The sequence below is a fragment of the Mandrillus leucophaeus genome, unplaced genomic scaffold (genome assembly GCF_000951045.1).
Source record: "Mandrillus leucophaeus isolate KB7577 unplaced genomic scaffold, Mleu.le_1.0 Scaffold13, whole genome shotgun sequence".
NCBI lineage: Eukaryota > Metazoa > Chordata > Mammalia > Primates > Cercopithecidae > Mandrillus > Mandrillus leucophaeus.
The window spans coordinates 966753-990152 of record NW_012101254.1 but is presented as its reverse complement, the minus strand read 5'-3'; the positions used below and the strand labels follow the sequence as shown (position 1 = coordinate 990152).

At 41.2% G+C, this 23400-nt stretch overlaps 1 protein-coding gene across 4 annotated transcripts in view; it reads left to right on the top strand.

The window, feature by feature from the left end:
- The window catches only part of LCLAT1 (lysocardiolipin acyltransferase 1), a 224223-nt gene that overhangs the window by 79345 nt on the left and 121478 nt on the right, over nucleotides 1–23400 (top strand). For 3 of the 4 annotated variants that reach the window (XM_011972550.1, XM_011972551.1, XM_011972549.1), the window contains one exon: nucleotides 17845–18013. The exons of the other annotated variant lie outside the window; for it this stretch is intronic. In XM_011972550.1, the coding sequence (XP_011827940.1) occupies nucleotides 17849–18013 (165 nt within the window). In that variant the 5' untranslated portion in view covers nucleotides 17845–17848. The remainder of the gene's footprint in view (nucleotides 1–17844; nucleotides 18014–23400) is intronic. 4 annotated transcript variants of the gene reach the window in all.

Below are 23400 nucleotides of genomic sequence, written 5' to 3'. Positions count from 1 at the left end.
ATCTCTATACTAAGATCATGGCCCCTCGCTCTTACTTCCTTGAAATTACTTGTAAGGAGAGATAGAGGAATGCTCTGGATATTACCCATCCTGTAATAATTTGTAGTCTCTTCCTGTAAAGGAATGTGGGTTAGAATCCCTGTAAAGGAAATCTGACTTATTAATGATATCTAGTTGCAAGCGCGCCCCGGCAGCCCGGGTCAGAAACAGCTGCTGCCCAGATTGCAAACGCGCTCCGGCAGCTCAGATCGCAAGTGCGCTCCAGAAGCCCGGGTCAGAGTCAGCTGCTCGGATCGCAACCGCGCTCCGGCAGCACAGATCGCAAGCGTGCTCCGGTAGCCCGGGTCAGAGTCAGCTGCTGCCCAGATCGCAAACGCACTCCGGCAGCTCAGATCGCGAGCGCGCTCCGGAAGCCCGGGTCAGAATCAACTGCTGCCCAGATCGCAAATGTGCTCCGGCAGCTCAGATCGTGAGCGCGCTCCGGTAACCCGGGTCAGAAACAGCTGCTGCCCAGATCGCAAACGCGCTCCGGCAGCTCAGATCGCAAGCGCGCTCCGGAAGCCCGAGTCAGAGTCAGCTGCTCGGAGCGGCACAGATCGCAAGCGCGCTCTGGTAGCCCGGGTCAGAGTCAGCTGCTGCCCAGATCGCAAACGCACTCGGCAGCTCAGATCGCGAGCGCGCTCCAGTAGCCCGGGTCAGAGTCAGCTGCTGCTCAGATCGCAAACGCGCTCCGGCAGCTCAGATCGCGAGCGTGCTCCGGTAACCCGGGTCAGAGTCAGCTGCTCCGATCGCAACCGCGCTCCGGCAGCACAGATCGCGAGCGCGCTCCGGTAACCCGGGTCAGAGTCAGCTGCTCGGATCGCAACCGCGCTCCGGCAGCACAGATCGCAAGCGCGCTCCGGTAACCCGGGTCAGAGTCAGCTGCTCGGATCGCAACTGCTCTCCGGAAGCACAGATCGCAAGCACGCTCTGGTAACCCGGGTCAGAGTTAGCTGCTCGGATTGCAAACCGGCAGCAAAGATCGCAAGCGCGCTCCGGTAACCCGGGTCAGAGTCAGCTGCTCGGATAAAAATCTAGATCAGACGAGAGCCAGGGGACGTCTCCCACCGGTCTCCGCTGGCTGTCGTATAGCGCGTCCACCAGGACTGCGCCAGCTTCAGTTTCAGACCTCACGAGTCACAGATTCAGGTTCAGAACAGACACAGACAGACAAACGGAGACGAGCCGGCTCACCTATCAGTAGATCGATCCTAGTAGATCCGTTGACCAGGGGTCTGGTGGGCTTGGGGAATCCCGGACGAGCCCCCAGATGTTATACCCAGACCGTTTGTTCCCCAAAGAAGACCACCAGAGTCCAGAGTCAAAGCCAAGCGGCAAGGATCTTTACTACAAGTTCGAACTTGGTCCCTCCATTCCACAGCATACAAGAGGGCCCCGAACAATGCGAGTGCTTGCTTTTTATAGCCCGATGTAAACAGGATATGTAAAGTTACAGGGGAACAAGGTAATTCTCTCGGTTACAGCATTACAATTGGTTAGCATTTTTTTTATTGGTTCCCGCTGCGTCCTTATCGGAGATTTCCCAGGTGATGTTTTTCTGAAGTTTGAAAGAAATATGGAGGAATGTGTTTGTGCTGGGCTCGTGCTGGGCTCAGGGAGTGGGAGATATATGGGGGATGTGTTTCATTCCTTTCACCCCTCCCTCATTACCTAATCATCTTTATTTTGGCACACTGCCATACCTCTCCATTTGCTCCAGCAGCACCTGATGCTTCTGCTTCCCAGGCCTTAGGAGGATTCTGTGGGTTTGTTCTCAACTTTTTCCTCTGCTGACTTACACTTTGTCTTTTCAGGTCTGCCAACATAGTCAACATTTGGCTTTCTGCTTTCCAGCTTTTAAAATATTGTTCTTTTTTTTGGTTATTCTTTGTAGGTGTGGGATTTTTAGTGTGTTTTTTGAGAGAGCAAAATTAGATATTTCATCTTAATGTGAAATCTCTTCAGACCTTTTTAGTTTTTAGTTTTTTGGAATTCTTATTTTATTTCATGACACATTTGTTTTTATCAAAATTAACAAATACACGTAAGCAAAAATATAAAAAATTAACCATTGTATGTCATGCGTGTCCGTGTGAAGAGACCACCAAACAGGCTTTGTGTGAGCAATAAAACTTTTTAATCACCTGGGTGCAGGTGGGCTGAGTCCGAAAAGAGAGTCAGTGAAGGGAGATAAGGGTGGGGCCGTTTTATAGGATTTGGGTAGGTAAAGGAAAATTACAGTCAAAGGGGGGTTGTTCTCTGGCAGGCAGGAGTGGGAGTCACAAGGTGCTCAGTGGGGGAACTTTTTGAGCCAGGAAAAGAACTTTCACAAGGTAATGTCATCACTTAAGGCAAGGACCAGCAATTTTCACTTTTGTGGTGGAATGTCATCAGTTAAGGCGGGGCAGGACATTTTTACTTCTTTTGTGAATCTTCAGTTACTTCAGACCATTGGGGCGGACCTACAAGTCACAGGGGATGCAATGGCTTGGCTTGGGCCCAGAGGCCTGACATTCCTGCCTTCTTATATTAATAAGAAAAGTAAAACAAAATAGTGTTGAAGTGTGCTGGGGCAGCGAACATTTTTGGGGGGTGGTATGGAGAGAGAATGGACAATGTTTCTCAGGGCTGCTTCAAGCGGGTTTAGGGGCGGCATGGGAACCTAGAGTGGGAGAGATTAAGCTGAAGGGAGATCTTGTGGTAAGGGGCTATATTGTGGGGTTGTTAGAAGGAGCATTTGTTGCATAGAATGATTGGTGATGGCCTGGATTAGGTTTTGTATGAATTGAAAAACTAAACAGAAGACACAAGGTCTGAATAAAAGGAGGAGAGAAAACAGGTATTAAAGGACTGAGAATTGGGAGGACCTAGGACATCTAATTAGAGAGTGCTTAAGGAGGCTCAGCATAGCCCTGCCAGCAAAGATTATTTATTTACTTTAAGAGGGAATTTAGAGTAGCGGTTTGGGATCGCACCGGGAGATATCAGCTATGGTGGCTTGGAGAAACAGTGTAAACTAGCAGTGTAAACACCAGCAGGGCATTTATGAGTATTTGATAACAATGAATAGGAGTCTGACTAGACAGAAGATAGTAGGGATGACAAGTTATTTGGGGTGCAGTCTAGTTGGTCTGGTGTCTGGAATGAGACTGGGACTTAATAAAAAGGAGTGTCCACACAGGAGCTCAAATGGGCTGGAATCTGTAGCATTCCGAGGACAGGCCTGAATTTTGAGAAGGGAAAGTGGTAAAAGTATTGTCTAGTCCTTTTTAAGTTGGTGACTGAGCTTGGTGAGGTGTGTTTTTAAAAGACCATTTGTCCGTTCTGCCTTTCCTGAAGATTGAGGACGGTAAAGAATATTGTTTCACTGAATACCAAGAGCCTGAGAAACTGCTTGGGTGATTTGACTATTAAAGGCTGGTCTGATATCAGACTGTATAGTGGTGGGAAGGCCAAACTGAGGAATTATGTCACAGAAGGGAAGAAATGACTGCAGTGGCCTTCTCAGACCCTGTGGGAAAGGCCTCTACCCATCCAGTGAAAGTGTCTACCCAGACTAAGAGATATTTTAGTTTTCTGACTCGGGGCATGTGAGTGAAGTCAATTTGCCAGTCCTGGGCAGGGGCAAACCCTCGAACTTGATGTGTAGGAAAGGGAGGGGGCTTGAACAATCCCTGAGGGGTACTAGAATGGCAGATGGAACACTGAGAAGTGATCTCCTGGAGGATAGATTTCCATGATGGAAAGGAAATGAGAGGTTCTAAGAGATGGGCTAGCGGCTTGCAACCTACATGGAAGAGGTTATGAAATGACAGAATAGAATGGGCGTGTGAGGCTGGAAAGAGGTATTTTCCTTGGTCTAAAAACTATTTGCCTTGTGTGGGAAGAGATTGATAGGTGGAAGTTTCAGCAGGGGAGTAGGTGGGAGTGGCTGATGTGAAGGAGGAAAACTGCCTTGAGGGATAGAAGTTAGAATGCTAGCTGCTTTTTTAGCTAACTTATCAGCATAAGCATTGTCCTGAGTGATGAAATCTGATGCCTTTTGATGGCTGCTTTTTTAGCTACCTTATCAGCATAAGCATTGTCTTGAACGATGGTTGGGGGAAGAAAATAGATTTTGGAAGTTATAAGAACTGTAGAGAGTTGAGCATAGTTTGTGATTTTTAGGGCCTCTAACAGTATTAAAGCAGTGGCAGCCACTGCGCCCAGGCATGAGGGCTAGGCTAAAACAGTAAGGTCAAGTTCTTTGAACAGAAAGGCTACAGGACGCGGTCCCCCGGCTCTTGTGTAAGAATTCTGTCCGCACTAACCATGCCTAGGAAGGAAAGGAGTTGTTGTTTTGTAGAAGGGATTGGGGTTTGGGAGATTAGCCGGACACGATCAGCATTATCATGTGTTTTTATGATAATGATGTCAAGATAGGTAACAGATGAGGAAGAAATTTGGGCTTCACTGAAGTAATGGGGTTGTCTTTGAGGCCTTGCAGAAGTAGAGCCTAGGTAATTTGCTGAGCCTGATGGGTGTCAAGGTCAGTCCAAATGAAAGTGAAAAGAGGCTGGGATGAAGGGTGCAAAGGACTAGTAAAGAAAGTATGTTTGAGATCCAGAACAGAATAATGGGTTGTGGAGGGAGGTATTGAGGATAGGAGAGTATATGGGTTTGGCACCACGGGGTGGACAGGCAAGACAATTTGGTTGATAAGGTGCAGATCTTGAACTAACCTGTAAGCCTTGTCTAGTTTTAGGACAGGTAAAATGGGGGAATTGTAAGGGGAGTTTACAGGCTTTAAAAGGCCATGCTATAGCAGGCGACTGATAACAGGCTTTAATCCTTTTAAAGCGTGCTGTGGGATGGGATGTTGGCATTGAGTGGGGTGAGGGTGATTAGGTTTTAATGAGATGGTAAGGGGTGCATGAGCAGTCACCAAGGAGGGGGTAGAGGTGTCCTATACTTGTGGGTTAAGGTGGAGGGATACGAGGGGAGGATGTGAAGGAGCCTTTGAACTGAGGGAAAAGGCGGCAATGAGGTGTGACTGTAGCCTAGGAATAGTCAGGGAAGCAGATAATTTAGTTTAAATGTCTTGGCCTAATAAGGGAACTGGACAGGTGGGGATAACTAAAAAGGAGTGCATAAAAGATTGTTGTCCAAGTTGGCACTAGAGTTGGGGAATTTTAAGAGGTTTAGAAGCCTGGCTGTCAGTACCTACAACAGTTATGGAGGCAAGGGAACCAGGTCTTTGAAAAGAAGGTAATGTGGAGTGGGTAGCCTCCGTATTGATTAAGAAGAGAACGGAATTACCCTCCACTGTAAGAGTTACCCAGAGCGTCTGTGATGGTCCAGGAGGCTTCTGAGGAGATGGGGCAGCGTTGATCTTCAGCTGCTAAGCCAAGAAAGGTCTGGAAAGGAGTCAGAGAGCCTTGGGCCAGAGCTCCAGGGGCTCAGAGTGGCTGCCAGGCGAGTTGGACAGTCCAATATCCAGTGGGGTTCCACACAGATGGGACACGGCTTAGGAGAAATCCCGGGCTGTGGGCATTCGTTAGCCCAGTGGCCAGATTTCCGGCACTTGTAGCAAGCTGCTGGGGAAGGAGTTTCTGGAGGAACCCCTGGGAGCTGCGGTTCAGGCATTTGGAGTTGTGGAGATGTGTGCTGGAGATGTGGCTGGGGTTTGTCTCACAGTGGAGGCAAGGAATTGCAACTCAGAAATAAGTTGCTACTTGGCTGCCTCTACTCTATTATTGTACACCTTGAAGGTGAGGTTCATTAAGTCCTGTTGTGGGGTTTGAGGGCCAGAATTTAATTTTTGGAGCTTTATTTAATGTTGGGAGCAGATTGGGTAATAAAATAAAATGCATATTAAGAATAAGACGGCCTTCTGACCTTTCAGGGTCTAGGGCTGAAAAGCATCTCAGGGTTGCTGCTAAACAGGCCATGAACTGGGCTAAGTTTTTTATATTTGATGAAAAAGAGCCTAAACGCTAACTGACTTAGGAGGGGTCGGATAAAGAAAAAGGAGCATTAACCTTGACTGTACCTTTAGCTCTATCCGCTTTTTTAAGAGGAAATTGCTGGACATGTTGGGGAGGGCTAGTCAAGGAATGAAACAGAAAGCAAGACTGGGTGTGAGGAGGGGAGGTGATAAAAGGATTGTAGGGTGGGGGAGCGGAGGCTGAGGAAAAATTGGGACCTAGCTCGGCCTGGCAAGGAGGGAAGACGTCAGATGGGTCTGTAGAAAAGGAAGACTGGAAAGACTCAGCGACGCTTGGGGTTGGGACTGAGGGGACAGGGGGGAGGGAAAGAAGGAAGATTTGGGACGAGTTGCATTGGGAACAGAGACTAGGGAGGGACCGATGTGTAAAAGAATGCCTGGATGTCAGGCACCTCAGACCATTTGCCCATTTTACTACAAGAATTATTTAGATCTTGTAGGATGGAAAAATCGAAAGTGCCGTTTTCTGGCTATTTGGACCTACTGTCGAGTTTGTATTGGGTTCAAGCGGCATTGTAGAAGAAAATAAGGCATTTAGGTTTTAGGTCAGGTGTGTGTTGAAGAGGTTTTAAGTTCTTGAGAGCACAGGCTAAGGGAGAAGAAGGAGGAATGGAGGGTGGAAGGTTGCCCATAGTGAAGGAGGCAAGCCCAGAGAAAAGAAAGAGTAGAGACACAGAGAGAAGGAGTTCAGGGGTTCTTGCCCTCCAGAAAAGCAGGAAAGGGGTCAGGGCGTGGAAATAGGGGATTGGGGTTCAAAAATATGTTGGGGCACAAAATAAGAGGATGGGGCGCAAAAGTAAGAGGTTGGGGCACAAAAATAAGAGGTCAGGGTTCAAAAATAAGAGGTCGGGGTTCTTGCCCCTCCCCCAGAAAAGCAGAGAAGGGGTAGAAACAGGGAGAGAAGGGGTCAGGGTGCTTGCCCCTCCCCCAGAAAAGCAGAGAAGGGGTAGCGACAGGTAGAGAAGGGGTTGGGGTGCTTGCTTCTCCCCCAGAAAAGTGGGACTTGCCACTTAGGGTGAAGGACCAAGGCAGGTGTCCCTGTAGCGTGGTCAGACACCTCTGAAACATGGGTGAGTAATCAGAGAGGCGTCCCTGCAATGATTAAACACCAAGGGAAGGCTGCCATCCCCAGTCCATGATGGGGGCGCCGGAGTTTTGGGTCCATGGATAAAACGTGTCTCCTTTGTCTCTACCAGAAAAGGAAAGGAATTGAAATGAAGAGAAGGGAGAGATTGAAGGGTGGCGCCAAGATTGAAGGGAGAAAGAGGTTGTGGGATAGTGAGAGAGGTTGGAGAAGAGAGTTAAAAAGGGGCCGCTTACCCGATTTAAAATTGGTGAGATGTTCCCTGGGCTGGTGGGTCTGAGGACCCAAGGTTGTAGGTGGATCTTTCTCACGGAGCAAAGAGCAGGAGGACAGGGGATTGATCTCCCAAGGGAGGTCCCCCTGATCCGAGTCACGGCACCAAAATGTCATGTACGTCCGTGTGAAGAGACCACCAAACAGGCTTTGTGTGAGCAATAAAACGTTTTAATCACTTGGGTGCTGGTGGACTGAGTCTGAAAAGAGAGTCAGCGAAGGGAGATAAGAGTGGGGCTGTTTTATAGGATTTGGGTAGGTAAAGGAAAATTACAGTCAAAGGGGGGTTCTCTGGCAGGCAGGAGTGGGGGTCACAAGGTGCTCAGTGGGGGAGCTTTTTGAGCCAGGATGAGCCAGGAAAAGGAATTTCACGAGGTAATGTCATCGCTTAAGGCAAGGACCGGCCATTTTCACTTCTTTTGTGGTGGAATGTCATCAGTTAAGGCGGGGCAGGGCATTTTCACTTCTTTTGTGATTCTTCAGTTACTTCAGGCCATCTGGGCAGATGTGCAAGTCACAGGGGATGCAATGGCTTGGCTGGGGCTCAGAAGCCTGACACTGTATAATGTATGTGTAAAAGGTTATCATATTCTAGATAATGCTTTGTAACTCCTCATTTTCCTTATGCTCATATTGTTCTACTGGATGTCTTCTCTTTGCCCTCTGGACACGCTCAACATTCTTTTCTTTTGTCTGCCTCAGGAGACCCAGGGGGTGCCCTTTTCCCTTATTTCCAGTTGGGTGAGGTCAAGGGGAAGGAAGCCCTTACAGGAGATAAAAGGGTGGATGGAGATTAAGGAGAGGATATTTATCTCCAAATAGCCTCTTTGTGGCATAGTCTTGAGCTTACTATGCCCCTCTATTGAAATCAGAACTATTAATACACCTAGAAATACATGTACTGACATGCACAGATATACACAGATGCATACATTTTTTTAAAAATTGACTTGTTAAGGCAAAAATGGGAGCATGCCATCTGTTATATTTTGCACTTGGTTTTATTTACTGCATATCAAGGATACCCTATCATATCAGATGATGTGAGTTTCCTTATTCTCTTGAATGCCTGCTTAGTACTTCAAAATAAATGTTAAAATAAATGTTCCCCCTTCTCTTATTGGTAGACTTTATTATTGCCCACTGTTTATTGTTACAAATTATACTTACATGAACAATGTTGTACCCATTTCTTTGTGAACTCCTATAAATATTTCTGCATGATAGAGTTCTTGAAGTATAATTATTAATTAAACATGCACATTTTGTCTTGACAAGTACTGCCTTATTACTAACCTAAAGGGTGGTACTTAATTTACAATCTTAGTAGCAAGATAGAAAAATACATTTGTATCTATAACCCTGCCAATGTTAAATATTGTGAGTATTTTCAGTTTTTCTAATGAGATAGAAGGAAAATGGTACTTTATATTTTACTGATCACTAATGAACATATTTCACAAAAGATGTGTTAGAGCTTTTCATTGGAAAATTTGTTGAATCTAAACTGAGTTTAGATTAATTATTAATGTGTAGTTATATATAAATATATAGTTTGCTATATTTAGCTATATGTATTTAAATAGATAAATATCAATAAATATATGTAAGTCAGCACATGTTAATTTTTCATTTTCCTATATTTTTGGGAAAAATGGGGAATTTCTAGGGTTCCCTAGTTACTAGAGTAAAATGTAAGAAGTGCAACTGTAGTATAATGTAGATGGGTGGTTTTGTGTGTACTTTATTGACCCCTAGTCTCATGAATAAATGAGCTTGCATTTGCTTAAACAATATGCTTAATTTGTTATATGCTTTTATTATTCATTATTTACTTTTTGGCCTTTAAACTCTCTGCATTTGAACTCTTTTCTCTGTGAAAGGAAAATATCTTGGGCCCCCCAAATCACTAAACTAAAGGAAGAAGTCAGGCTCGGAACTGCCTAGAGCAAACCTGCTTCCCATTCTATTCATAGTCTCTCCTCTGCAAACTGAGATAAATGCATATCTGATTGCCTCCTTTGGAGGGGCTAATCAGAAACTCAAAAGAATGCAACCATTTGTCTCTTACCTATGACCTGGAAGCCCCCTCCCTGCTTCCAGTTGTCCCACCTTTCCAGGTGGAACCAAATGTTCATCTTACCTATGTTGATTGATGTCTCATGTCTCTCTAAAATGTGTAAAATCAAACTGTGGTCTGACCACCTTGGGCACATGCCATCAGGACCTCCTGAGGCTGTGTCACGGGTGCCTGTTCTCAACCTTGGTAAAATAAACTTTCTAAATTAACTGCGATCTGTCTCAAATTTTCGGGGCTCACACTGCATTTTCTGAGAATCTCCTTGGTTATAGGTTTCTTACCTCACTCAATATAAAGTGTCAGGGACTCGTTAATGGAACTAAATCTTTCATTCCTTTACCTGTAAATACTACTGATAAATCAACAGCTTGCTTTTGAGGCTTTTGTTTGGATGAGGTGAGAATGTAAAGTGCCAGTGTTAGGACATACTTGACATTGTCAAGGGATATAACAAGGTCCTTTTGAACCTTCACATTTACAAATCTATTATAGCATATCACTTCCCCAAAGAAGTGCGTATGAAGTAAGTAGAAGAGAATAAAGGCTTTTTGAGATTAGGATACTAGACAGTTGGCCAGAGTCATTAATTACTACCTAAATGGTTTGTTTTTTGACATCAGCCTTGCAGTGTTCACAATTGAGCTTTGAGTTTCAGCAGATTACTTCCATGTTATGACCTTTGGATTATTCATGAATAGTTGAATCTCTAGGTGTTAGATATGTAAATGCCAAGAGCCCTCTGTAAAGTTCCTGATAAGTATTCAGTGGGCAAAAGATAGCCTATATTTAGAATTCCTGTGTTAGTAGAGGCCCCAGAGAGGTTTTTCCCTAACCTCCTAACTTTATAAGTGAAGTGTCCAGGTTAAGTAATGTGGTTGTGGTCCTCTGGCTGTTGAGTGTTGGAGCTGCATCACAGACCTCTGTGATACCAGCGTCTGTCAGTCCTGGGATTTTTGCCAACGAGTCCCATGCACTCTCTGTTTAGATCCAGAGAAGGCTCTTAATAAAATCAATCTGTATACTGATTAAATTCATGTTTATATACATTTCACTTTTGAAACGTTTATATACATTTCACTTTTAACATGTATCCTAAAACATGACTCATATGCCTTAGATATTTTTCTTCCACCCCTAGTGACCTGTCAAATGTGGTTTTCTTGGCTATCCTGGCCTGGGTGTGTGTACTTTCTCCCTCAGGCCTATGTTCTTGCAACCCCCGCTCCCCCCGCCCCCATTGTGTACGCTGTACCTCAGTAATACGAGTTTTAAAAGTTTTCTGATTAAGCCGTGCTGTTTGAAATTTCTGTGACTCTGCAGGTTATTGCCTGGAGTATTCTCTCCCCTCCCACAACCACTTATCCTCCAAGAGTCTAAAGCCTGCTTTAATCCCTGTTAGCAGAGTTCATCTTGTCTACTTTGATCTACCCTTAACACCTGTTGCATATCTCCTGTCCCTCTATTACAGCATGTATCACAGTGAATTGCAATAATTTATTTTCGTACTTAGCTTCCCTGTTAGACTCAGAGTAATGCTAGTTGCTAACACTTGACTTGTTACGTGAATAAAATAACTAGGGAGATTCTATGAAAACGTTTCCTTCCTGAGCAAGGGACTATAGGTATCCATAATGGAGTCCGTTAATCTTTGTCAGGGAATGTCCTCCCACATTGTCGTGCTCTAGGAATAACACATGCAACTGAGTAAGAAGTCTAGGTGGGCTGTATTTTGGTTCATGTGTTCTATTTTATCTTTTGTTTGGTGATGCAATGGTTTGAAGCATAAGTGGTTAGACACCATGGGTAAGCATCATAATCATATTATGAGCTAGGAAATTAGTGAGGTTATTAAGATTGTTGTTAATTCGCTGAAAGGAAAGTGGTCATTTGGGAAAACTTGTTAGGTTACACTTGAAGTAGGCATAGTTTTTCAGGATTATCTACAGTTCACTTCTCTATCTCTGTTATACCTATCTCTGTTATTTGTCAATAAAATGTTATATGCCCTTTTAAAACTGCAGTTAGTTTTCAAATGTCTTTTTAAAAAAGGTATCAGTATTATGCAAAGAATGCAGAAAATGTGATACTAAATTGCAGTGTTTTTAATTACTTTTCAATTATGTCACCTTTTTTATTTTAAAGAGTTTTAGAAAGATTAAATATTTAATTTGTCAGTTATTTAACCCAACTTTCTTCCATCAGAAGCTGGCAACTCCCATTCCTTGCACCTCCCCAAGTTTTGGTGTGATACACATTACATTAGGTATTGAGGGATGGTAATGATAGTCCTGTCTAGCTGGGTTTCCTAGGCCGACTAAGAATTCCTAAGCCTAGCTGGGGAAGGTGACCTCACCCACCTTTAAACACAGGACTTGTAACTCAGCTCACACCTGACCAATCAGGTAGTAAAGAGAGCTCACTAAAATACCCATTAGGCTAAAAGCAGGAGGTAAAGAAATAGTCAATCATCTATCGCCTGGGAGCACAGGTGGAGGGACAGAGATCAGGATATAAACCCAGGCATTTGAACCGGCAGTGGCGACCCCCTTTGGGTCCCCTTCCGTTGTATGGGAGCTCTGGTTTCACTCTGTTAAATCTTGCAACTGCACACCCTTCTGGTCCATGTTTGTTAGGGCTGCAGCTGAGCTTTCACTCACCGTCCACCACTGATGAACGCCACCGTCACAGACCCGCTGCTGACTTTCACCCCTCCAGATCCGGCACGGTGTCCACTGCACTTCTGATCCAGCAAGACGCCCATTGCCACTCCCGATGAGGCTAGAGGCTCGCCATTGTTTCTGCGTGCTAAGTGCATGTGTTCGTCCTAATCAAGCTGAACACTAGTCGCTGGGTTCCACAGTTCTCTTCCATGACCCATGGCTTCTAATAGAGCTATAACACTCACCGCATGGCCCAAGGTTCCATTCCTTGGAATCCGTGAAGCCAAGAACCCCCCAGGTCAGAGAGCAGAAGGCTTGCTGCCATCTTGGGAGCAGCCCGCCACCATCTTGGGAGCTCTAAGAACAAAGACCTGCCAGTAACAGTAAGATAAGAAAGACATAAGGCTTTCTCACTAAGTTTCTATGAATTCTAAAATTCAGAATAATTTTTGTATGAGGTATTAAACATTTAGTTTATAGTTGTAAATCTTTATTTTATAGCCTATTTAAAAACAGGTATATATTTAACTACAGATGTAATATATTCTTGAAAAGGAAACATAGTGTAACATTTTAGCCTGAGTGTGGACTCTGACACCAAGTTACCTGGCTTCAAGTTCCAGTTTTGTTATTTACTAGCTGTGTAGCTTTAGTAAGTTACTTAACCCCTTGCTGCCTCAATAGCTTTATATGTAAAATTAAGGTAATGAAAATACCTACATTATGAGATTGCTGTGACTGGTGAACAGGTCGACATGTAAAATACATGAAACAGTGCCTGGAATATTTTAAAAGCTAGTTACATTTTAGGTGTTACTGTAATTGAAATAATCCAGAAAATTGGAATTCCCCATATTATAAGAGAACAGTAAATATTGTCAGATTTTATATCACATAGCATAATTTTTAAAAAATTTATTAAAAAATCTACAAACAGTAAAGTTCCCTTTTTAAAAAATATACTTTCTATGGATTTTCACAAATGTGTATAGTCTTGTGACTGTCACAGGTGTGTGAACTGGAACAAATCCATCTTAAATAGGAGCTGGGTAAAATGAGGCTGAAACTTACTGGGCTGCATTTTCAGATGGTTAAGGCATTCTAAGTCACAGGATGAGATAGGAGGTCACCACAAAATACAGGTCATAAAGACCTTGCTGATAAAACAGGTTGCAGTTAAGGAGCTGGCCAAAACCCACCAAAACCAAGATGGCAACAAGAGTGACCTTTGATGGTCCTCACTGCTACACTCCCACCAGCACCATGACAGTTTACAAATGCCAGGGCAAGGTCAAGAAGTTACCCTATAAGGTCTAAAAGGGGGAGGCATGAATAATCCCTACCTTGTTTAGCATATCATCAAGAAATAACCATAAAAATGGGCAACCAGCAGCCCTCAGGGCTGCATTGTCTGTGGAGTAGCCATTCTTTCATTCCTTTACTTTCGTAATAAACTTGGTTTCAGTTTGCATCGTGGACTCGCCCTGAATTCTTTCTTGTGTGAGATGCAAGAACCCTTTCTTGGGGTCTGGATCAGGACAGCTTTCCTGTAACATAACCTAAACAGGAAATAGAACAGTTTCCAATTTCCTCAACCCCCTAAACTTCTTCTTTTTTTATTATTTATTTATTTTTTTTGAGAGGGAGTCTTACTCTGTTGCCAGGCTGGGGCGCAGTGGCGCCATCTCAGCTCACTGCAACCTCCGACTCCGGGTTCAAGCGATTCTCCTACCTCACCCTCCCAAATAGCTAGGATTACAGGCACGCGCCACCATGCCCAGCTAATTTTTGTATTTTTCGTAGAGACGGGGTTTCATCATGTTGACCGGGATGGTCTCGATCTCCTGACCTCGTGATCTGCTCCCCTCGGCTTCCCAAAGTGCTGGGATTACAGGCACGAGCCACCTCGTGCCCGACCAACCCCTAAACTTATATTGTGTTGTTTCTTTGTAATCAAACCATTTCCCTACTTCTAATCTTTGCCAACCACTGATCTGTTTCCCTATCCTTTGGTTTTGCCTTATCTGGAATGTCATATAAATGAAATAATCCAGTAAAAGATTTTAAAACCAAATCTTTTGTTAAGCATAATGCATTTGAGATTAACTCAACATGTTGCATGGATCAATAGTTTGTCTTTATTCTGAGTAGTATGTCATTGTGTGGATGTACTATGGTTTTGTTTATCCATTCTCCCTGACTGACAATTGGGTGGTTTCCAGTTTTTGGTAATTATGAATAATGCTGCTGTAAATAATTATGTATAGGTTTTTGTGTGAACATACATTTTCATTTGTCTTAGATATTGAGTAGAATTTCTGGATTTTATTGTAAGTGTCTATTTAGCATTTTAAGAAACTGCCAAACTTTTCCAAAGTGGCCATCCCATTTTGCATTCCCACCAGCAGTGTTTGCAAGTTCTGGTTGCTGCATATCCTTGTCAGCTCCTGGTATTGTCAGTAGTTTTATTGTTTAAAAAGAATTTTTTTTTAGCTATTCCAAATAAGTATATAGCTAGCATAATTTGGAACCAAGTTTGTCCATCAAACTCTTGAGACTTGGAAGAAGATACAGAATAGGGCTAGATTAAATGCAGAGCCACATAGGAGCTCATAAGGAAGAGATGGAGGGACCATTAGATTTGTGAGAGCTTTGCAATTTCTGTCATATTCACTGTTATAATCTCCAGATGACTAACATAGTGTCTGGCACACAGTAATTGGGATATCTTTGTATGTTTATTGAATCATTGAAAATCAACAAATGATTGAAAGGAGAAGGAATAGAAGTAGGATGGAAATAATTTTAGATTAGATTTGGTCTGAGTAATCCCTGTATATTCATGTGACACACACCTTCCTACCCGTTTAAGTCTATGTTTAGAGACATATTTCAGGGCTAATTTCTGGCTCCTTCACAGGAGAAAGAGAGCATGATATAGCAGAAGCAGCAGTAAGCAGAAAAGATTTGATGCTACTAATTTGTTGTGTGGATTTAGGAAAGTCTTCTTAACTCTCCTGAGCCTCAGCTTCATCACTGCATAATGAAAATATTTTATTATATGATAGCTCAGTTACTTTATATATTTTTTTCTGTTAATCACATCAAATCAGAAATTGGTGAGGAAGAAGCATGCCAGAGCCTTGATGGGGGAAGCATTATATATGGATACAATGTGAAGTGTAGCTCTGCAGGGAGTTGAGGGGTGAGGGTCTAAACACAGAGCTAGCTAATCACTAATTGGCAGAAAAAAACAACAACAGTAGATAAAGGTAGTTACAGGGATTTCAAATAGAGCAGCAGCATTGCAGGACTGGGGGGCGGGGCGGGTGTATAAAAGGAGGTAGGCATTGAGAATACCAAATTTAGATGTTTGTAGGGTTTTTCTTTTTCTTTTTTCTGGGGAGAAGCTAGCTATAGTGTCATCAATGCAAAGAGGAAGACTTGAGCCTCAGAGAAAGGAAAGTTGAGGATAGGTGGTAACAGACCACTCAGGCCCCATGTGTGAGCTCTGGGAATTGTTCAGCCTGCTGCTTTCCAGTAGTCTTTTTCCATTATTACTCCATTACCCCACCTCTTAAAAGTTTAGATCTAGAGTTTAGCAAAAAGCCAGCTCTTAGTTGATGTTTATTCAGTTTGTACTTTGAAGGATTTTGTACACGGTACTGTCAAGTATCAGTAGAAATTTAAAAATAGTAGTCAGTCAGGCGCAGTGGCTTACGCCTGTAATCCCAGCATTTTGGGAGGCTGAGGCGACCAGATCATGAGGTCAAGAGATCCAGACCACCCTGGCCAACAGGGTGAAACCCTGTCCCTACTAAAAATACAAAAATTAGATGAGCATGGTGGCGCGCGCCTGTAATCCCGGCTGCTCCAGAGGCTGAGGCAGGAGAACCTCCTGAACCCGGGAGGCAGAGCTTGCAGTGAGCCGAGATCGCGCCACTGCACTGCAGCTTGGCGACAGAGTGAAACGCCGCCTTAAAACAAACAAACAAACAAATAAAAACTTAGTATACTGTCAGTCTTGATTGTGTGTTTTAAGGGATTTGACCTGTTTTGTTGTTTGTCTGATATTTTTAAAAAGCACCATGACATTTGAAAATGTATTCTGTTTCCTGTTGTGATTCTTTTAAAATATTCAGAGGTCTTGATCTCTGAGATACCTTTTTGCTACATAGATTTTAAGGCCATTTTTTTCATCATTTCAATGTTTCTAACAATTTTATTCTGAGGCAAAACACAGTTTTTCTCTAACATAGTTTAAGTTGTAAAATCAAATGTTTATTCATATTAGACTATGTTTCCAACAAGCATTCCAACATCAGTATGATGTTCTGGTTATGAGGACCCCCTACAGTAATCTTTGGAAATAGCCAGTGAAGAGTCTAAGTTCTACTTAACCCTTCAACTCATAAAAAGCCAATTGAAGACCAAGTACCCAAGATGTTATTTTCAGATTCTAATATAAAGAATTAATATTTCTGGATTTTAAAAAATTTCAATGTACTCTGCTAACTTGCCATTGTTTTTAGGTGTATAGTAGTCCCCTCCTTACCCACAGTTTTGCTTTCCACGGTTTGAGTTACCCAAAGTCAACTGTGGTTTGAATGTTTTATGGAAAATTCCAGAAATAAACAACTGATGGGTTTTAAATTTGTGTACCATTCTGAGTAGCGGGATGAAATCTGATGCCATGCTTCTCTGTTGCATTCAGGATGTGAATTATCCCTTTGTCCAGTGCGTTGATGCAATATATGCTATCCTGCCTGCCTGTTAGTCCCTTAATAGCTGTTTCTGTGATCAGATTGACTGTCGGGGTATAGCAGTGCTTGTGTTCAGGGAGCCTTTATTTTACTTAATAATACTTTATTAATAATAGTTATTATTAATCTCTCACCACGCCTAATTGGTAAGTTAAACTTCATCATGGTATGTATGTAATGTATATGAAGGGTTTAGTACAATGTGTGATTCAGGCATCCACTGGGGTCTTGGAATGGATCCAAAGTGGGGACTGTTGTACTCAACTTGGGAAACTTGTCTGTAGTTTTCAGTCAATTGCTTCTAGTTCTGGATAGGAAAACACTCTGGAATATTTTATGAGTTTGTGTTAGATAACACCTTAGAAAGGAAAATACATGGTTTTATGATTTTAAAAAAAGGCTTCTTAAACTAGATAACTCTTTTTGGAGGTCAGATATTTGCTCTGTTGAGAGTATCACTTTCTTTTTTTTGAAACAGTCTCACTGTGTTGTCCCAGCTGGAGTGCAGTGATGCGATCTCGGCTCACTGTAACATCTACCTCAGCCTCCCATGTAGCTGGGATTACAGGCACAGTACCACACCTGGCTAATTTTTGTATTTTTAGCGGAGATGTATTTTAGTGTTTCACCATGTTGGCCAGGCTGGTCTCGGACTCCTAGCCTCAAGTGATACACCCCACACCCCCACCCCCAGCCTCCTAAAGTGCTGGGATTACAGGCGTGAGTCACCACACCCGACCAGAGAATATAAATTTCTAATGTACTGGCAACTTGTTAGACCAGTAGAGCATGTAGGAGGGTCACCTCTTTGAAATTCAGGCACTTATATTGTTTATTAGAGCCTTTCTGTAGCCCTAAAATTAGTGATCATTTTATGCTCCATCATCCTGAAATTGAATTCAAGCCGTTAAATGTATAGTAACAAAATATATCCTTTTTTTTTTTTTTATATCTTTCAGAATCATGGTGTCATGGAAAGGGATTTACTTTATACTGACTCTGTTTTGGGGAAGCTTTTTTGGAAGCATTTTCATGCTGGGTCCCTTTTTACCTTTGATGTTTGTAAACCCGTCTTGGTATCGCTGGATCAACAACCGCCTTGTGGCAACATGGCTCACCCTACCTGTGGTAAGTTACACACCAGAGGAGACTGTCTGCTTGTACTAGAGTGCCCCCTACCCCTGATAGATACCTAAATCCATGGATGTTCAAGTCTCTACAATATTTGCACATATCCTATGCACATCCTTCTGTATGCTTTAAATATTCTCTAGATTGCTTATAATACCAAATACAACATAAATGTTATGTAAGTAGTTGTTATTGTTAGGGAATTGTATTGCTTAGGGAATAATGACAAGAAAAAAAAAGTCTGTGCATTCTCAGTATAGGTTCAACCATCCTTTTTTCCCATGAATATATTTGACCCATGATTGGTTGAATTCACAAATGCAGACCCCAAGGATGTAGAGGGCTGAATGTGTTTTGCTGTGTTCCATTGGGCTTCTTAGATCTATAGGTTGGTTGGTTTTTGTTTTTTTTTTTAACTGGGAAATTTTAGACCATTATTTTTTTCACATTTTTTTCTGTCTTATTCTCTCTCTCCTCATTTTGGGAACTACAATTACATGTATGTTAGATTGATTATCTTGTCACATATGTCACAAAGGCTCTCTTCCTTTTCTTCCCTTGTATTTTTTCCCCTGTATTTTTCATATTGAATGATTTCTATTTATCAGTTTTCAAGCTGAATGACCCTTTCTTCTATTATCTTTAATCTGCTGTTTGTTCATCTAGTGAATTTTTATTTAAAATACTGTAAGTTCTGGAATTTATTTTGGGTTCTTTATTGGTTCTGTTACTTTCTTGAGATTTCTCGTCTATTTATTAATTATAGCCATATTTTCCTTTAAGTCAGCTGGATGATGTCTAGTACCTTTTACTCTGTTAGGGCTGGTCTTTTAGGCAAAATTTCTTCTTGCTTTTTTTAATATAAGTATGCTTTGTTTTGTGATTGGATTGCAAGAGTAGTTGGCAGGATCTCTTAATGTTCATCCAGCAACTTGTTATTGTCTACCGTGTACCTAGCATTTTGCTAGGATGCAGTGATGAACAGGACAGATATGATCTCTGTCCTTGTGAAGATAATAGTCCTCTACCTAAAATGTCTTATCCTAATTGTCAATTTACAGAGCTTGACTAATTTCTTTTCTGGCTTTCATTTGACTAAAAATCTTTTTCTTTTAGAGGACAGAAGTTGACTTTCCTAGACCATTAATTTTTAGAGTTACATTTTAAAATTAGCTTTAATGATATGAAGCCCAGTGTTTCATTGCAACCCTAAACATACCATTTACCATAAAATACTCATTTTATGTTGTTGCTTAACCACTATCACTCTCTATTTACAAAGTGAGTATTTCTCTATATACATATATTAAGTAAAATAAGAATACTGTTCAGTTTACATAATATTAATCATCACAAGTAGATACTTCTAAAACGTCATCTACAAACTGTATGCTAAGTAATGTTACTGTCATCGTAAAATCAGAGACATTTCCTATTGAAACATTTGACTGTTTTCGTGTCATTTATATAACTATTTTTAGTGTTTGTTTCATCATCTGTAAAATAAATTGGAGTAAATGATCTTTGAGATTTATTCTAGATTCAGAATTGTATATCTGATTGTAAAGCAAACATTCAGAGGTTAAATGATTTTTTGTAATAGTCATGTATTGTTACTATACTTCATTTTCTAAATGTCATCTGTTTTCTGTAGTATATAATCTTTTAATTATGAACCACACATTTTTGTTGAATCTTTCTGCCAAAACCTTGAGAGTTCTGAGAATTGGTAAACATTAATATAATTGTAATGCTTTTACAGTGCCCAGTCACTAATTTTTGGAGAGCGAGCATTTTCACAGACATTGCAGACAGGTATTTGGTTTCACTATTGGCCTTTCCACTTTCTAGTCATTTGAACTTGGCTAAGCTCCTTAGCCTCTCTGTAAGCTTTTGTTTCTTCATCTCTATAAAAAGGGATCTTAATACTACCTACCTATATCAGAAAGTCATCGTAATGATTAAACGAGATAATAAATATATAGCCTTTTTAGTATAATGCTTGCCATTTGGTAGATACACAGTAAATATTTGGTATTATATTAATTTTAGTTTTAGTTTTAGTTTTGCTTTTATATTTTAGGCTAAACTGGTGTTTTAAAGAAAATTCAAAATATAGTGGCTCAAATAGGGTAGAACTGTACTGACTTACAGGGCCAGGCTGGCAAGGTACCTACGGTCTCTGAGGTCATCAAAGGGTCCTGATGTCATCAAGGGTTCAGATGTCTTCTATCCTGTTAATCCATCTAGCTTGGCCTCCAGCCTGGTATAATGTCCTCTTGTATTTGGTCAAGACTGGGTCACTGCCACTTCTTTGCCCCACTTTGGAGGAAGTCTAGAGCAAATGCTTTCTTTCTGTATCAGTGACTCACGTGTCTAGTACATAGCAAGTTGCACATATCACTTTTGCTTACTGTACTGGTAAGAGCAGCTAAAAACTGTAGTAGAATCTGGGAAATGTCTTTTTTTTTCTGGGCAGCCATGTACACAGTTAAAACTCTTACTCTGGAAGAAATGCTGGTATTCATAGGACAAGTTACTAAACAAATTCTGCAGTAGCTGTTTCTACTGTTATTAATATTAGTAGCATTACTATTACTGCAGAATTACATTATACACCCACAGTATTTGTACAGTTTCAATTACATGCACTAAGATAGGTAAGGGAATAGTGGGCAGAGAAGAGAATGAATTGTTTCTGCTTCATATGAGATGAAATGGGAAGTATGAGTGGTTCTCTACTGAGTATGATTCTTATGTTTAAAGATAGATATTTTTAAACAACATACAAACCAATCACTTTGTCTGATGGTCAGGTAGGGTAATAACAATGTAGTACAATTTTGGGAGAAGATTGGCCGAGCTGGACTTACTGATAGTGTAATCTTTTGAGATGCACCATCCTAGGAGATTTTCAAAGATAATTTCACCTATTCCTAACTTTTGTCTTATTAGCTGTTTGGACAGTTTAACACATAGGTAAGATTTAACTACCACAGTACTAGTGAAAAATTAGTATACATTTGGAAAACTGCTGTCACTCAGCTGTTTAGTTTACTAGTTACAGCATATCAGGCAGAGAACGTTTTTTTAGTTAAGAAATGTACAGACGTTGAATTCCTTATAGCTAGGTTACAGAAAAATTGATATCCTAGTTTTGAGATAATGAATGTCTCTGTTGAAAGAAATGGAGAAGAACTATCAAGGGTGTCTTTAATCGCCTTTTATCTCATACTTGTACAGGGAGCTAAAGGAGTTTTTAAGCAATAATAAAATATATTATTTTTAAATTCAAAGTGAATTTAATCTGAAACTTATTCTTATCCCTTATTGATGTACTTTATTTTAAGCAATCCCAAACAGTTAAAAATAATTTTCCACCAAAAATAAATTAGGATAAATGCACTTAAACTAATTATTGCTTCACAAAAATAGTTACAAAATGATCTTCTCTTTCGTTAAGTTTCTCTTGTGGATTAAAATGATTTCGTTGGCAAGATTTTTCTTGTCTTACTATTTTTAAGGAGCACATTTTCTGTGCTAAAAGAGGCATAGCAGTGAAGTGTTTTAGAATCTTAGAATTAGATGAGACTTAGAGGTCACTTTGTCTAACCTAACTCTGTGGGCAAGAATCCCTTCAAGAACAATCTGCAGGGTGACCATTCAGTCTTTGTTTGAATGTTTCTATAATTTGGAGTGCATGTCTTTGTTCCTTTCATTTTTGGACAGTTCTGTTCAACATAATCAATACTGTAAGGGTCAAACTCAGCATGTGCTCAGAGCAGTTTTTGCTTCTCAAAATCTTAACTCTGACCAAACAGTCTGATTACTACCTGGGATTATGAAAATTACTTGGAGTTCTGTCCTTTCACCATAAATCATGCCTTAAGAATTTAGAGGTCATTTTCTAACTGTCTACCTAGGGCACAGGTTTCTTCCACAGCCTTCGGATCTTTTGATACCATTCCAATCCTGGCATAAAACAGATGTTCAATAAACATAGATTGCTGAACGTGATTTTTGTCTGTACTGTTGCTCTTAACAAAGTGGGTGCTCAGTGTCTTGAAGAATGAGTTGGGATTGCAAAGCCTCAAGTAGCTAGAGATTTGAGTAACCAGACCTAAGCTGAACCTGAAAAGCAAAAGCAGATATGGAGATGAGTTGTTATTACCTCAGACTAAATAAAGATCCATCAGAATGATAAATGAGAGTGAGAGCAGCAGGCATGATGGCAAAACTTTCTCTGTCATCTTGAGAGGAACCACTCTCATCTTTGTGTTTTTATACACGATGGAACACTTGGACATAGTAAGTAGTGGTATATAAAAGATCCTTGGAAAATGCTTCCATATTTCTATTAAATAATACACAGAGAAATCTTTGACCAATTAGGTAAAAATTATCAGAATTGTTACTCTTCAATATAAGAAACAATGCATTATAAAATTTTGTAAGATTTATTACTGTTGACACTATTATCTCTCTCGTATACTAGAAATAAAATAAATATGAGAATAGTGTCTTTTTTCCCAGTCTTTTAGTCTGGATTATTTGAATTCTGGAGTTCTTTATAGATATTACAACTTTATTTCTGTGTAGTATATTTGTTTTTCTGCCTTTGCAGGAGCTGTAAATAGGTTGACTAGATATGTCTCATCTGGTATTACAACTGATTAATGTGGACTTGAGATCTTGGCTGCCCAGAAGGTTATTTATAACCTTCAGGCATATTCTGATAGAATGCTGGATGTCAAAGGAGAGAATGTCATGTTATATGAGATATTCCTGGACACCCGATCTTGGTGGTGGTGGTGGAGGTGATTTTTTTTTTTTTTTTTTTTTTTTTTTTTGAGACAACATTCTCTTGCCCAGCTGGAATGCAGTGGTGCGGTCAGATCTCACTGTAACCTGAAATTACTGGACTTGAGCAATCCTTCTGCCTCTGCCTCCTGAGTAGCTAAGGCTCTGGGCATGTGCCACAATGCCTAGCTTTTAAAATTTTTTTGTAGAGCTGGAGTCCTGCTATGTTGCCTAGGCTGGTTTTGAACTCTTGGCCTCAAGCGATCTTCCTGCCTGAGCCTCCCAAAGTGCTGGGATTACACGTGTGAGCCACCACACCCATCCCAGTGTTGGATTTTTAAATTTTGTTATTTTTCATAATGAAAAGCAAAGGATTGTTTGGAATCCATAGGTATCATATGTTAGAGATTGCATATATAGGGTTATATATGAGGTTTGGGATTTATAGGCTTAAGATTTTTAACTCTTGGCCAGGTGTGGTGGCTCACACCTATAATGCCAGCACTTTGGGAGGCCGAGGTGGACGAGTCATGAGGTCAGGAGTTCAAGACCAGTCTGGCCAACATGGTGAAATCCCGTCATTA